The sequence below is a fragment of the Dreissena polymorpha genome, chromosome 1 (genome assembly GCF_020536995.1).
Source record: "Dreissena polymorpha isolate Duluth1 chromosome 1, UMN_Dpol_1.0, whole genome shotgun sequence".
NCBI lineage: Eukaryota > Metazoa > Mollusca > Bivalvia > Myida > Dreissenidae > Dreissena > Dreissena polymorpha.
The window spans coordinates 174,705,852-174,722,782 of record NC_068355.1 but is presented as its reverse complement, the minus strand read 5'-3'; the positions used below and the strand labels follow the sequence as shown (position 1 = coordinate 174,722,782).

The 16,931-nt window shown below is 38.5% G+C and overlaps 1 protein-coding gene across 1 annotated transcript in view; it reads right to left on the bottom strand.

Moving 5' to 3' along the window:
* The window catches only part of LOC127861967 (inactive phospholipase C-like protein 2), a 138,205-nt gene that overhangs the window by 57,364 nt on the left and 63,910 nt on the right, over positions 1-16,931 (bottom strand). Inside the window, exons 6-7 of the mRNA XM_052400764.1 lie at positions 7,366-7,481; positions 3,452-3,518 (exon numbers count right to left, since the gene is read on the bottom strand). Of these exons, the coding sequence (XP_052256724.1) occupies positions 3,452-3,518; positions 7,366-7,481 (183 nt within the window). The remainder of the gene's footprint in view (positions 1-3,451; positions 3,519-7,365; positions 7,482-16,931) is intronic.

Sequence of the window (16,931 nt, the reverse complement as noted above, 5' to 3'; positions counted from 1 at the left end):
GAAATTCACATGGAATATATTGTGACACACACAAAAAAACACGAGCATTTTGTATCTGAATTAGCACTTCATTCTCAGGTGAGCTAAAACAAGAAAACTTTTTAATTTTTTTTATATTTCAAATCTACACCTGAACACTTCTGAACAGAAAATATAGGTAAATTCATATTAATGCTGATAACTGAATTAAATCTACAACCTGAACAATTCTTCAAATATTAATTCTACAAGAGATATGTTTGTCAGAAACACAATGCCCATTAATGTGCCGCTTTTTTGTTGTTGACCTTTGACCTTGAAGGATGACCTTGACCTTTCACCACTCAAAATGTGCAGCTCCATGAGATACACATGCATGCCAAATATCAAGTTGCTATGTTCAATATTTCAAAAGTTATTGCAAAACTTTACTGTAAGGTTAAAGTTTTGGGACAGATGACAGAATGATGGAATCACAGACAGACAGGCTAAAAACAATATGCCCCCGATCATTCTATCCAGGGGCATAAAAAGTTATGAAAATTTATGTTTTTATCTTTTAACCTTTGACCTTGAAGGTTGACCTTGACCTTTCACCACTCAAAATGTGCAGCTCCACAAGAAGTAAGTAAGAGATTGAATGGAGTACTGAATTTTTTTAAATATAATTTTTGACCTTTGATCTTGAAGGATGACCTTGACCTTTCACCACACAAAATGTGCAGCTCCACGAGATACACATGCATGCCAAATATGACGTTGCTGTGTTCAATATTTAAACAAGAGTGCCAAACTGTCACTAGATACACCCGTTTGAAGGTTTTGAACAACTTGATAACTTTACCATGACCCATATTTGAACTTTACCTACATATCATCTAGACACAACTTCTGACCAAATTTGGTGAAGATCAGATGAAAACTACTTCAATTTGAGCAGACACCATGCTAAATGCTTGAAATGCACTAAATAACCCTGTGACCAAGTTTTTGACCCATCATGACCCATATTCGAACTTGACCTAGATATTGTCTAGATACAACTTCTGACCAAGTTTGGTGAAGATCGGATGAAAACTATTTGAATTCAAGAGTGGACACTGCTGTGGACCCAGACCGCCCGCCCTCCCGCCCACCTTCAAGGTGAAACTATAATACGTCCCGTTTTTTTTTAAACAGGCGTATAAAAAGTTATGAAAAACAAGATATGTGTTAGTCAGAAACACAATGCCCCCTACTGCGCCGCTTTGAAATAAAATTTCTATTTATCATTTGACAGGTATAGAAATCATCTTTAAAGCATATTACTTTCCTTGGATTTTGTCCAATCCAACAGGGGGGAGGGGGTCTGTAGACAGTCAAAAATGACCAGGTCAGACATCACTGACAACCAAGGCCTGTGGTTTATCAAAGAGATGATAGCCAGAGTTCATCATGTATCTATGGACATAAGTCCACGGGTATGTAATGAACCCTACCATTAACAAATTAGTACAGGAAAGAAATGATAATTATATCATTTAAAAAAAACTTTGACAAATCAATCATTTGAGTTATTAATAATCAAAATAAAAAATCTGTACAGTAACTGTGAAAAGAACTTAAATTCTTGGTAAGGAAACATATAATCTGAGATTTATAATTATATAAATTACTTCCTTTGAAAATAATTGTCTCTAACAAATCTCTATTTTTAGTAGCAAATAATTAAAAGCCACTACCGTGACTGTAGATTCACCGCTCAAAATGTGCAGCACCATGAGATACACATGCATGCCAAATATCAAGTTGCTATGTTCAATATTGAATAATTATCTCCCTTTAAAGCTTATTACTTCCCTTGGATTTGTATTTATTACCTTAGACCTTGAAGGATGACCTTGACCTTTTACCACGATGTGTTTGTCAGAAACACAATGCCGCCTACTGGGCCGCTTTGATTTATTTAACAAAAATATATAATTTGGCAGGTCAGATAATTATGTCCATTTAAAGCTTATTACTTCCCTTGGATTTGATTTTTAGACCTTGTGACCTAGTTTTTCACCCGGCATGACCCATATTCAAACTTGACCTAGATATTGTCTAGATACAACTTCTGACCACGTTTTATAAAGATCGGATTAAAACTATTTGAATTAGAGAGCAGACACAAAAAGGGAGACAGACAGACTGACAGACAGACTTACAGACGGACAGTGCAAAAACTATATACCCCCTTTTCTTCGAAAGGGGGCATAACTATAACAAAGGTTCAAGTTTTAGGAAAGAAAAATACAATGATATTTGACCTTTGACCTTTTAGGATGACCTTGACCTTGACTTTCACCACTCAAAATGACAGACAGACAGACAGGACAAAAACAATATACCTTCCATCTATCAATCTGGAGGGCATACAAATATGTTAGATTTATTGAGATTGTTAATCTATAGTTCTTAGCACACACTTCTGTTCAAGTCTGAAAAACTCTCAGGACAACACAACTTAACATTTTGATAAATAAGACAAAATACCATCACCTTCATTATGTCACTTATGAATTGATTCCACTGTACTCTTACATGCACACCATGTATCAATCAAGCAGTCTAGACACATTAACAACCACACATGCACATGACTGACAGCTGTGCAAAGAGCAGTCTCATTAACTGTTCCATGGATCAAACCAGACAGCTGTGATCAAACAAGGCTTTTTCTGGATCAAATGATGCACCAGAAATCAATATGGCAGCTTTTAGCCAAATATATTAGAAACATAAAATTGAAAAGTTAATCAAACTGAATTAAGTCCATGCTAACAAAATCAATAGCCTTCTTAAGCTCTGTCACAAATCAGGAAATTGATAATAGAGAGTTGGTCTGTTTAACTCAGATAATATGTTGTAAGGGAGATATTTGGAATGCAAAATTGCTGCACATTATTGGCATCCCTTAAGGCTGCTTTCAAATAAATTGTTTTCTGAAATACTGCTGATGTCTGCTTCAAAAAAACATTATCATACTTGTAATACCACATAGAATGTGAAATATCACGTGAAATCTAGCACACAGAAGAAAGGTCTTATAACGTTACCTCCCTAGAGAATGTTCTGAGAGACACACGACAAAGACAACGACAAAAAACAGGCCCACATCTATCTCAGATAAACTAGAGAATGTTCTGAGAGACACACGACAAAGACAAAAAACAGGCCCACATCTATCTCAGATAAACAAGAAAACAAGCAGCGTTTTGGGAAAACTTGTCTCAATGCATGTGCGTAAAGTATTGTAGGCCTACTTTCTGTCTTGACCGGATTTTATTATGAAGGGACTTCCTTTAAACGCAATTTTTCTTAAATACGGAAAGTGTTGTCCCTGTTTGTCCTTTGCAGACTTCATGGCCTAATCTGGAACAACACTTTATGCCCCTTTATGCAAAACGAGGCTCAAACAATAGGGTGAGTGAGACGCCTAGATACATACCCCTTGTTCTGCCTCGAGGAACAGCAACAAATCATCAGTTGATAAATAATCAGCATTACTTGCATATCTGAAACACATAAAACCATGTCGATTTACTGGATTGTCAGCCACAAGTGCCAATCTTCAAGACTCACCTGAGAAAATCTGATTTATCAGTGCTTTGATGCATTTAAATGAGCAACATTTTTACACAGAGATCCATATCCTGAGTTTTGAAAAATCAACAAACTCATTGGCTCAACAAGTATATGTTATACAAATTCTTAACAAAATAAAAAATTACAAACTTTTATTTTAATGCTTAAACTTATTTTTAATCAGTATTCAAAGTGACATCTAGCAGATTTTTTAAATGCTAATTTATTTCATCGTAAACACTGATCAACGCTCATAAACATCAGCAATTTAGGGGAGAGATGGATGTAAATAATTTGACATCTCCCATGGCAGGCAATTTCTCCGCCCACTTGATCACATGGTCTAGCTGTTAGAACATCAACACAAGCCAACACCAAAGTAGTGTCTATGCCTATAGTCAAATGTGATATTCCAGATTATTTTGATGGACTATTATCATCCCCTATAACACTGGTAAAAGGGTTTTATATGCCATTTATTTAATATGAAAATGCAAGAACTATTTGTTTTTAAATAACATACACTATTCTAACATGTGTAAGTTTAACATGCTCTCAGACCATTGTCGCGTACTGAAATACCCAATGTTACAACATGGTATAGTCAGTATTAGTAATAAATAACATTTCTACAATTTCATTTACCATATTACTTACAAAACAATTAACAAAGCATTTTTTCCACATGCATTTTACACAAAATGAATAGACCGCTTTCTGTCACCGAGCGGGTCCAAATTCAACCATGTTTATACATATAAAAGTGATAATATTATTAAACATTTTTAATGGGACATTCATCATTATTATTAAAAGTGCAAACAACAAACAAGGGCTGTTTGTAAAACATGCATGCCCCCGATATGGGCTGTCAGTTGTAGTGGCAGCCATTGTGTGATTACATTTTTGTCACTGTGACCTTTGACCTAGTGACCTGAAAATCAATAGGGGTCATCTGCCAGTAATTATCAATGTACCTATGAAGTTTCATGATCCTAGGCCAAATTATTATTGAGATATCATCTGGAAAGCATTTTACTGTTTCAAGTCACTGTGACCTTGACCCTTGACCTAGTGACCTGAAAATCAACAGGGGTCATCTGCCAGTCATGATCAATGTACCTATGAAGTTTCATGATCCTAGGCGTAAGCATTCTTGAGTTATCATCCGGAAACCATTTTACTGTTTCGAGTCACTGTGACATTGACCTTTGACCTAGTGACCTGAAAATCAATAGGGTTCATCTGCCAGTCATGATCAATGTTCCTATGAAGTTTCATGATCCTAGGCGTAAGCATTCTTGAGTTATCATCCAGAAACCATTTTACTATTTTGAGTCACTGTGACCTTGACCTTTAACCTAGTGACCTGAAAATCAATAAGGGTCATCTGCCAGTCATGATCAATGTACCTATGCAGTTTCATGATCCTAGGCCTTAGCGTTCTTGAGTTATCATCCGGAAACCATCTGGTGGACGGACCGACGACATGTGCAAAACAATATACCCCCTCTTCTTCGAAGGGGGCATAATAAGTTTGGTCATTTTCTAAAATTAATTTAAGTTCTATATCAGGGATTTTATTTAAGCTGCATAATGTTCCTGCCAGAATCAGTCACTCGGGAGGGTAAAACGTCCCCAAATTAATGCGTTAATTGGTGATATCAGTAATAAATAATACTTCTTTGTTGGCATTTAGAAATAAGATTTATGAAAATATTACCTTAAAATGGTTTTAACTTGTTTCTGCTACAAAATAGCAAAACAGATTTTTTTTAAGGGATTTTGTAAAGTTATGCATAGCCAGGGTGTGATTGAGGCAAAGTCAGAGGGGAGGAAAATTCTGTCGACTGATTTTGACTTCGCGAATGGCGTGCATAACGCATTGACAAACCTTAAAACAGACATTAAAATAAACAACTTCTTGAACTTTATAACAATATTTCTTTATAAAAACCCGTTAATCTTCACATTTAACATACGGAGGATGCAAAGTAAACATTATTTATTGTGATCAATAGCAGCAGTTTTTCAATGTATTGAATGACAGTAAATGGACTAAATATAAACAAACACACTTGAGTGTTCTTCTTGTGTTAATGATGTATTAAACTGAGTTAAATTAATATATTTAATTTGTTTACCTTTCAATATCTTGCATTTCACATCTTCAGTTCAATGCTATTTCAGTTAACTAAACAGCATGACAAACATAATAAAGCAGAATATGCATATGAATCTGATTATACACAGGTCCACTAACATATAAATCAAATCATGTTTGTCTATTTCCACGTTCAAGCGATACTCTTCTTAATTGTTTTACTTCGCGAGTAGACTGAACTCCAATTTGCAAACACTGATTTCCATGACACAAATTCACTGTGCACATTTCTAAACAAAACATGTGTTACTTGTATCTAAAACGTAGTCTTTTTCGTTGGCAAACATATTTCATTATTCCTATCAAACTATATGATGTCAGTCGTTAATTCGATTGCTATTTGTCATTTCAATAATCTTAATTTTCGCTTCACAACGGCGCCATTTGCAAACAAATCAGCTTAGAAATACCAGACACATTTTAAGAAACCGATTTTAATTGGAAGATTTGGAAACGACAGCCAATTATATCTCTCGTTTTACAAATGCTCAGACAGAATCTACCAGTGTAAAATGCGGAAAGATTTTGCGGACCGCGGATATTTCGGGCCGCTTATGAAATAAGTCCGCGGAATCGGTGGTATCCCCTCTCCACCCACATTTTTAAACGAATTTACGCGAACCTCAGAAGTTACCCCGGGACAACCTGATCCGCGGAAATCCACGGATCCACGGAAAAATCACACCCCTGATAGCGGGTACAGAAATTCGCTATTATTTTAATTATAATCATGAAATTATTCATATTTAATATAGCTCATATGACATTATCAATCTTTAAATGAAAAGTGCCACATAACCAATAAGTTTGATCATTTTTTGTACTAAATTAACGGTCTTTAGCGTGATGTTTGCTAATTTTATGTTTTGAAACTTCCACTCCCCATGGTCCAGACCACATTTTGGTTTTGGAGATGGTACACATTCAATGAGTTTATCTTATTTTTCTAAATAACAACGTCCTGAGTTAAATTAACCCCATTTACCCCGTTTCACCATCCTTTTTTTGAGGAAAATATGGAAAAACAAATGAGAACTTTGATATTCTGCTTGTCTGGAAAATGGCAAACAGATCGATAACAACAGGCACACCCGATTCCTCTATCTCTAAGAACTTGACATGTGCCTAGATGTCAATAATTTTGTTTTTGAACAAATATAATATTTTTGCAATTAGAAATCTGGAGCACATCACAAGCTGTAACAAGAGATGTGTTTGCCAAAAACACAATGCCCCCTTCTGTGCCGCTTTGATTTATTTATTTTTGCTTTTGATCATATCCATTTAAAAAATATTACTTCCCTTGTAAAAATGATCTGAACCTCCAAATGATAAATATAAATTATCTCCCTTTAAAGCTTATTACTTCCCTTGGATTTGTTTTTTTGACCTTTGACCTTGAAGGATGACCTTGACTTTTCACCACTCCAAATGTGCAGCTCCATATGATACACATGCATGCCAAATATCAAATCTTCAATATTGCAAATGTAATGGCCAATGTTAAAGTTTTCGGACGGACAGACGGACAGACTGACTGACAGTTCAACTGCTATATTATGCCACCCTACCAGGGGCATAAAAATCTGAATACAATGAGGTTAATTTAATACCTGACTAGTAGAAAATAGATTTCAGGCCTCGTGGAGATTTCCTTGAACAATGATACAAACTCACTGCTGTTTAGACGCCCTCGCTTGTACCCGTCGTCCCGTGACATTTCTAATTCCTAAAACATCAAGCAAGTTGATCAAAACATGGTCTTTTTCTAATTCTAAAACAGATTTTCACTTAAATATGTGTAGGGACTAAAATGAATTTTCAAAAAGGCACCAAATTATTTTAACAAATGGAATAGGGTTTATATTTATTCTTGATAAAAACATATTTGAGTTATAAGCTATAGAGCTCACAAATACAGCTATTAAAATAGTTGATTCCCATATTTGTCTTTCAATACTTTTCCCGGCACACACACACCATCTTCGATTATAAAAGTTTTATTGTGCATTTTAAAGAGCACATCTGCATATATATGTAAATTTTTACTTGGGATTAGTTTGCCATTTGTATGGATCACTTCTCTTAACCCTTTGCATGCTGGGAAATTTGTCGTCTGCTAAAATGTTGTCTGCTGAATTTCTAAAATTAGCATTTTCTTCGATATTTTTTCAAAGAATACTATCAAAATAGCAAACAGTTTGGATCCTGATGAGACACCACGTTCTGTGGCGTCTCATCTGGATCCAAACTGTTTGCAAAGGCCTTCTAAATTTGGTTCCAGCACTGAAAGGGTTAAGCAGGTGTAATGCAAAAACTATCAAAATAAGACTCACATCTGATAGTTGGACGAGAATCAGGACTTTTAATTCATTTGATGTCAAGCATAAAAGGAAGAATATTACAGGATATAACAAACAAAAATCACCTGATTACATTGTTCAACATAAACCAAATGTCAAAATTTAAATTGCAGATCATTGTTTACCACACAACTACATGTAGAAGGACAATATTATATAGTATTAAAACCAAAGTTAAATAGGGAAGTTAAATGGGGAAATTATTCTGACAGATTTATTATACTACGCATATATAATGCATGTCTCCAGAACATTTTCCTGTACAACTAACAAGCTGAGCTGCCATATATTGACATTTAATTCCAAAATAATAGCCAGCCAGACTGCATAAATATTCTATATACTGCATTAAGACACAACATTCCAATACTGAACATCTGTTCCAAGCTCAATGCTCTCTCAAACCAAACAGAAATAACTGCTTTGTTTAATTATGTGTTATTACTGGATTATTCCATAACACTCCAGAAACTGTATGCTTGAAAGAGACTTCATGACCCCATATAAGCCTCCACTAGACAGCCTTCAGGGCGGTTGGTATGAAGGAGGAAATAACATTGGATTATTAATCAATTTTCAAAACATGTAATACTTAACAACAATTTCAAGAAACTACTGTTGGCTTATACATTCAATGTTTACAACCAAACCTTGGGGTTCTCAATTTCTGTTAAAACAGTGTCATATTTCAAGTTTCCTGCCTCCATTCTTCATACTGCATATATTCAGGGTGTAGGTTAATATAAATTTACCATGCATTCTGCACTTTGAAACATGCTGCAAAAATAATGCATCAGTAACAATGTCTTCAGGCATTTATACTGGGTTATAGGCTCTTGAATGACAGGATTCAAGATCTTGTTTCTGAACGATAATTTCATTTTTGTATGCTTTAGCATGATGATCTCTGATGGAACAAGTGAATGTTTTATAATTTAAAGAAAATGAAATGATAAAACAAAACTCTCTGCATATACTGAACACATTTTGAAATAACCTTCTGAAATTTTGTGTTAGTGCAACAAGTCACCTAAAAGAACTGTCACTGACTAATGGAGATATCATAATCAAACTTCACATGATTGATGGTGGTTTTGTCTTTGATAAATTGTCGTTTTAATGTACAACATGGCGTAAGTGATGACACTTCAGAGCAGGGCAGTGGTTTATTTGCGGGAGTCATGAAATGGCAGCTGGGAGAAAGTGCTTGATCAAAGTAAAAGCATAGAGAGTGTCGTATCACTCAGATATCTTCGTAGACTTAATAAAAAATGACTATTGTGCATGTTAAATAGTTGTTCGTTTTACAATCCAGCCTCTCATTATCGATAAGCAATTCTTTTATAACCCCATATATCATATACAAAGTTTCATCACAAGTGCAATTAAAGGGTCCTTTTCACAGATTTTGGCATGTTTTGAAGTTTGTCATTAAATGATTATTATTTATTATTGATAAATGCTCTAAAAAGCTACAGTAAAAAATTAAGATATATAAGTAATCCTTGTAGTTTCACAAAATATAACGACAACAACAAAACTCTTCAAATTATTCAATCGTTTCGCGCTGCAACGCTTTATAATTTTCAGGTTTTTAAATCGTCAAAAGATGCATATAATGGCTATGTTAGAGCATGGTAAATGTTCAGTATTACTGTTTCCTCACAAATATCATAACTAAATCGAAAATTTGCAAATCTGAAACAACTTTTTAAAATTTTGTCAATTAACCAAAACGTGAAAAGGCCCCTTTAACAAATTGTAACAATGAAAAATGTCTATATTATTATATATATATTAATTCTGAAAATACACAACACTGGGTTTTCTGCATGGTATTGTTTATGGGTGTATTGATTTTTCAAACAAGAGATGTGTTTGTCAGAAACACAATGCCCCCTATTGCGCCGCTTTAAAGCTATAAATTTGACTTTTAACCTTGAAGGATGACCTTGACCTTTCACCACTCAAAATGTGCAGCTCCATGAGATACACATGCATGCCAAATATCAAGTTGCTATCTTCAATATTCAAAAAGTTATGACCAAACTTTAATGAAGGTTAAAGTTTTAGAAAAGAAAAATACAATATTTGACTTTTGACCTTGAATGATGACCTTGACCTTGACTTTTCATCACTCAAAATGTGCAGCTCCGTGAGATACGCATGCATGCCAAATATGAAGTTGCTATATTCAATATTGCAAAAGTTATCAAACTTTAACCAAGGTTAAAGCTTTGGGACACACACAATGACAGACAGACAGACAGACAGACAGACAGACAGACAGACAGACAGACAGACAGACAGACAGACAGACAGACAGACAGACAGACAGACAGGCAGGCAGGCAGGCAGGCAGGCAGGCAGGCAGGCAGGCAGGCAGGCAGGCAGGCAGGCAGGCAGGCAGGCAGGCAGGCAGGCAGGCAGGCAGGCAGGCAGGCAGGCAGGCAGGCAGGCAGGCAGGCAGGCAGGCAGGCAGGCAGGCAGGCAGGCAGGCAGGCAGGCAGGCAGGCAGGCAGGCAGGCAGGCAGGGCAGGCAGGCAGGCAGGCAGGCAGGCAGGCAGGCAGGCAGGCAGGCAGGCAGGCAGGCAGGCAGGCAGGCAGGCAGGCAGGCAGGCAGGCAGGCAGGCAGGCAGGCAGGCAGGCCAGGCAGGCAGGCAGGCAGGCAGGCAGGCAGGCAGGCAGGCAGGCAGGCAGGCAGGCAGGCAGGCAGGCAGGCAGGCAGGCAGCAGGCAGCAGACAGACAGACAGACAGACAGACAGACAGACAGACAGACAGACAGACAGACAGACAGACAGACAGACAGACAGACAGACAGACAGACAGACAGACAGACAGACAGACAGACAGACAGACAGACAGACAGACAGACAGACAGACAGACAGACAGACAGACAGACAGACAGACAGACAGACAGACAGACAGACAGACAGACAGACAGACAGACAGACAGACAGACAGACAGACAGACAGACAGACAGACAGACAGACAGACAGACAGACAGACAGACAGACAGACAGACAGACAGACAGACAGACAGACAGACAGACAGACAGACAACATACCCCCGATCTTTCGATCCGGGGGCATAACAAACTTTTTGAATGCAGATAAAAAAAAATTGTTTGGTTAAAAGTTGTGTAGTGCATTTAAAAAAATATTATAACGCAAATGATTTGGAATTGACATTTTCTTAATTAAATTCCAATCATACATGCAGTATATTTGTCACCACAGTCTAATATTAAAACAATTATAGTTGAGAATAGTGATTGAATAGAAAATCATTACAGAACTTAATTTACTGTTAAGTGTTCTGAAAATATGCTCAGTAGGTCTATTGAGCTATTGTGTTGGTTGTTGGATGTTTCCACAAAAGCAATTAACATGTGTGAATATTGCCTAAATCATAAGGTTCTTACAAATATCAAAGTTTAAGAGTATGTAATGGAAAACACAATTTGGCAAGGATGTATATAGGAGTTTTAAATTCATACTGTGCCTTTAATTAATCATGATACTGTTTACACAGTATTCTTGGGCAATGGTTTTTAGCAGAAATCCTGCAGTTAAACAAGCAAGGATATGTATATACAAGAATATCAGTGAAACTGATGGATGCTCCCCGAGGATGCAGCTTTGTCAATCTATGTGTTAATAACTACCTAAAAAAATATATTATTAGCCTCGTTGACCTTGACCTCAAACCTCATCAAAAGGTAGAGGTCCATGCAAGGTACCTACATGCCAAATATTTAAGAGAACGGAAAAATATTGAAGGCACTATGACAAACTGTTACAAAATTGTGACGGAAAAATCTATTTTTAGCCTCGGTGACCTTGACCTTGACCCCAGTGACCTCAAACCTCATCAAAAGGTAGAGGTCCATAAATGAAAGGTACCAAACATGCCAAATATATAAGAGATCGGAAAAATATTGAAGGTGCTATGAGAAACTGTAACAAAATTGTAACGGAAAAATCTATTATTAGCCTTGGTGACCTTGACCCCAGTGACCTCAAACCTTATCAAAAGGTAGAGGTCCATGCAAGGTACCTACATGCCAAATATGTAAGAGAATGGTAAAATATTGAAGGCGCTATGAGAAACTTAACAAAATTGTGACGGAAAAATCTATTTTTAGCCTCTGTGACCTTGACCCCAGTGACCTCAAACCTCATCAAAAGATAGAGGTCCATAAAAGGTACCTACATGCCAAATATATAAGAGATGGGAAAAATATTGAAGGAGCTATGAGAAACTGTAACAAAATTGTGACGGAAAAATCTATTATTAGCCTTGGTGACCTTGACCTTGAAAGGTCAAAAGGTAGAGGTCCATGCAAGGTACCTACATGCCAAATATGTAAGAGATTGGTAAAATATTGAAGGAGCTATGAGAAACTGTAACAAAAGTGTGACGGAAGAAAGGAAGGAAGTAAGGAAGTACGGAAGTAAGGAACTTCAAACTGGCAACTATATGCTCCCCGAAAATTGTCGGGGAGCATAAAAAGCATACTAGGAAATATATATATTTTTAACATGTATTAGTTTACTTAGATAGTCAAGGAATGGGACAAATAATATTAATGTGTGAGATGACCAATGTCCACAAAGATTAAAGAGCCGCCATAACTTTGAACAGGCAACCTTGATCTTAAATCATTCATAAATGAGCATCAATCATTTCATGGATAACCATGTGTGAATGCATAATTTGGTATATTACACGATAGTGTATGTGTATCTTATACCCTGTTGTTGGGGTCCGTTAGTCTCGAGAGACTATGAACTTGCGTCCCTTGCGAATGTAGCACTTTTTTTATGTAGCATCAGGTTGCTTGTGGAACATATGTCACATAATACATGTTCAATAGAAAATTGTATAAGTGTATGAGCCTGGCCACCCAAACCCCAAAATCATGGATCTGCACCTAAAGAGCACATAGCCTGGCCACCAAAACCCCCCAATCATGGATCTGCACCTAAAGAGCACATAGCCTGGCCACCAAAACCCACAAATTATGGATCTGCACCTAAAGAGCACATAGCCTGGCCACCAAAACCCCCAAATCATGGATCTGCACCTAAAGATCACATAGCCTGGCCACCAAAACCCCCAAATCATGGCGCTGCACCTAAAGAGCACAGAGCCTGGCCACCAAAACCCCCAAATCATGGATCTGCACCTAAAGAGCACATAGCCTGGCCACCAAAACCCCCAAATCATGGATCTGCACCTAAAGATCACATATAAAACGACAATGACATCAATTTTGTATTTTTGTGTAGGTTTCATTTTTAGCATGTGGAGACAAGAGTTTTATATTGATAACTTCCTCAAAATGATTATTGTATGACTAGCTTTGATTAGCACCAAGGTATCAACATAAAGTACCCAAAGGTACAACCATGAGTTACAATGAAGTACACATACTCACTAGGATGTTAGAAATGGATCAAAGAAATAATAATGGAAAGGGATAAATCATATACACTCATAGGCACTGCTAGCACAGCACTTTTATAATTATAATGCTAATTTCTCAAAAGCAGCTCAACATATAAACTTGAAAATTCACTAATTGTCGTTTGAGAACATTTTCTACAAAACTACATACAAATAATTTATCTGTCAAGCTTAGGCACTTCTATACCACATGGGTTTGTGGTTTCCTCGTGCTGCACATGCAAATCAAAGGATGCGAACATATTTGAATTTCTTTTGCATACAATTCTTTTTAAACAATCATATGATCAACAAAACACCTTCGTTCAAATATTTGATTAAAAAGCATACGACTGAAATAATGAATTAAATGATAATCACCAGTGTAACACAAAAATACAGTGTAGTTGAACACAGCCTCGCGTGCAGCACCAGTGTAACACAAAATTACTGTGTAGTTGAACACAGCCTCGCATGCAGCACCAGTGTAACACAAAAATACAGTGTAGTTGAACACAGCCTCGCGTGCAGCACCAGTTTAACACAAAGATTCTGTGAAGTTGAACACAGCCTCGCGTGCAGCACCAGTGTAACACAAAAATACAGTGTAGTTGAACACAGCCTCGCGTGCAGCACCAGTGTAACACAAAGATACTGTGTAGTTTAACACAGCCTCGCGTGCAGCACCAGTGTAACACAAAAATACAGTGTAGTTGAACACAGCCTCGCGTGCAGCACCAGTGTAACACAAAGATTCTGTGTAGTTGAACACAGCCTCGCGTGCAGCACCAGTGTAACACAAAAATACAGTGTAGTTGAACACAGCCTCGCATGCAGCACCATTGTAACACAAAGATACTGTGTAGTTTAACACAGCCTCGCGTGCAGCACTAGTGTAACACAAAGATACTGTGTAGTTGAACACAGCCTCGCGTGCAGCACCAGTGTAACACAAAAATACTGTGTAATTGAACACAGCCTCGCGTGCAGCACCAGTGTAACACAAAGATACTGTGTAGTTGAACACAGCCTCGCGTGCAGCACCAGTGTGACACAAAAATACTGTGTAATTGAACACAGCCTCGCGTGCAGCACCAGTGTAACACAAAAATACTGTGTAATTGAACACAGCCTCGCCTGCAGCACCAGTGTAACACAAAAATACAGTGTAGTTGAACACAGCCTCGCGTGCAGCACCAGTGTAACACAAAGATACTGTGTAGTTGAACACAGCCTTGCGTGCAGCACCATTGTAACACAAAAATACTGTGTAGTTGAACACAGCCTCGCGTGCAGCACCTGTGTTACACAAAAATACTGTGTAGTTGAACACAGCCTCGCGTGCAGCACCAGTGTGACACAAAAATACTGTGTAGTTGAACACAGCCTTGCGTGCCGCACCAGTGTAACACAAAAATACTGTGTAGTTGAACACAGCCTCGCATGCAGCACCAGTGTAACACAAAAATACTGTGTAGTTGAACACAGCCTCGCGTGCAGCACCAGTGTAACACAAAAATACTGTGTAGTTGAACACAGCCTCGCATGCAGCACCAGTGTAACACAAAAATACTGTGTAGTTGAACACAGCCTCGCGTGGAGCACCAGTGTTACACAAAAATACTGTGTAGTTGAACACAGCCTCGCGTGCAGCACCAGTGTAACACAAAAATACTGTGTAGTTGAACACAGCCTCGCGTGCAGCACCAGTGTAACACAAAAATACTGTGTAGTTGAACACAGCCTCGCGTGCAGCACCAGTGTAACACAAAAATCCCATCAAATATGAACTGCATTCTGGGAAAACTGGCCTTAATGCATGAGCAGTCTGTACCATCCCAGATAAGCCTGTGCAGTCTGTATGAGCATTACGTGCCATCCCAGATAAGCCTGTGCAGTCTGTACATGCATGAGCATTAAGTGCCATCCCAGATAAGCCTGTGCAGTCTGTATGAGCATTACGTGCCATCCCAGATAAGCCTGTGCAGTCTGTATGAGCATTAAGTGCCATCCCAGATAAGCCTGTGCAGTCTGTATGAGCATTACGTGCCATCCCAGATAAGCCTGTGCAGTCTGTATGAGCATTACGTGCCATCCCAGATAAGCCTGTGCAGTCTGTATGAGCATTAAGTGCCATCCCAGATAAGCCTGTGCAGTCTGTATGAGCATTACGTGCCATCCCAGATAAGCCTGTGCAGTCTGTACATGCATGAGCATTACGTGCCATACCAGATAAGCCTGTGCAGTCTGTATGAGCATTACGTGCCATCCCAGATAAGCCTGTGCAGTCTGTACATGCATGAGCATTAAGTGCCATACCAGATAAGCCTGTGCAGTCTGTATGAGCATTACGTGCCATCCCAGATAAGCCTGTGCAGTCTGTACATGCATGAGCATTACGTGCCATCCCAGATAAGCCTGTGCAGTCTGCATGAGCATTACGTGCCATCCCAGATAAGCCTGTGCAGTCTGTATGAGCATTACGTGCCATCCCAGATAAGCCTGTGCAGTCTGTACATGCATGAGCATTACGTGCCATACCAGATAAGCCTGTGCAGTCTGTATGAGCATTACATGCCATCCCAGATAAGCCTGTGCAGTCTGTACATGCATGAGCATTACGTGCCATCCCAGATAAGCCTGTGCAGTCTGTATGAGCATTACGTGCCATCTCAGATAAGCCTGTGCAGTCTGTACATGCATGAGCATTACGTGCCATCCCAGATAAGCCTGTGCAGTCTGTATGAGCATTACGTGCCATCCCAGATAAGCCTGTGCAGTCTGTATGAGCATTACGTGCCATCCCAGATAAGCCTGTGCAGTCTGCATGAGCATTACGTGCCATCCCAGATAAGCCTGTGCAGTCTGTATGAGCATTACGTGCCATCCCAGATAAGCCTGTGCAGTCTGTATGAGCATTACATGCCATCCCAGATAAGCCTGTGCAGTCTGTACATGCATGAGCATTACGTGCCATACCAGATAAGCCTGTGCAGTCTGTATGAGCATTAAGTGCCATCCCAGATAAGCCTGTGCAGTCTGTATGAGCATTACGTGCCATACCAGATAAGCCTATGCAGTCTGTATGAGCATTAAGTGCCATACCAGATAAGCCTGTGCAGTCTGTATGAGCATTACATGCCATCCCAGATAAGCCTGTGCAGTCTGTATGAGCATTAAGTGCCATCCCAGATAAGCCTGTGCAGTCTGTATGAGCATTACGTGCCATACCAGATAAGCCTGTGCAGTCTGTACATGCATGAGCATTACGTGCCATCCCAGATAAGCCTGTGCAGTCTGTATGAGCATTACATGCCATCCCAGATAAGCCTGTGCAGTCTGTATCTGGGATGATACTTTA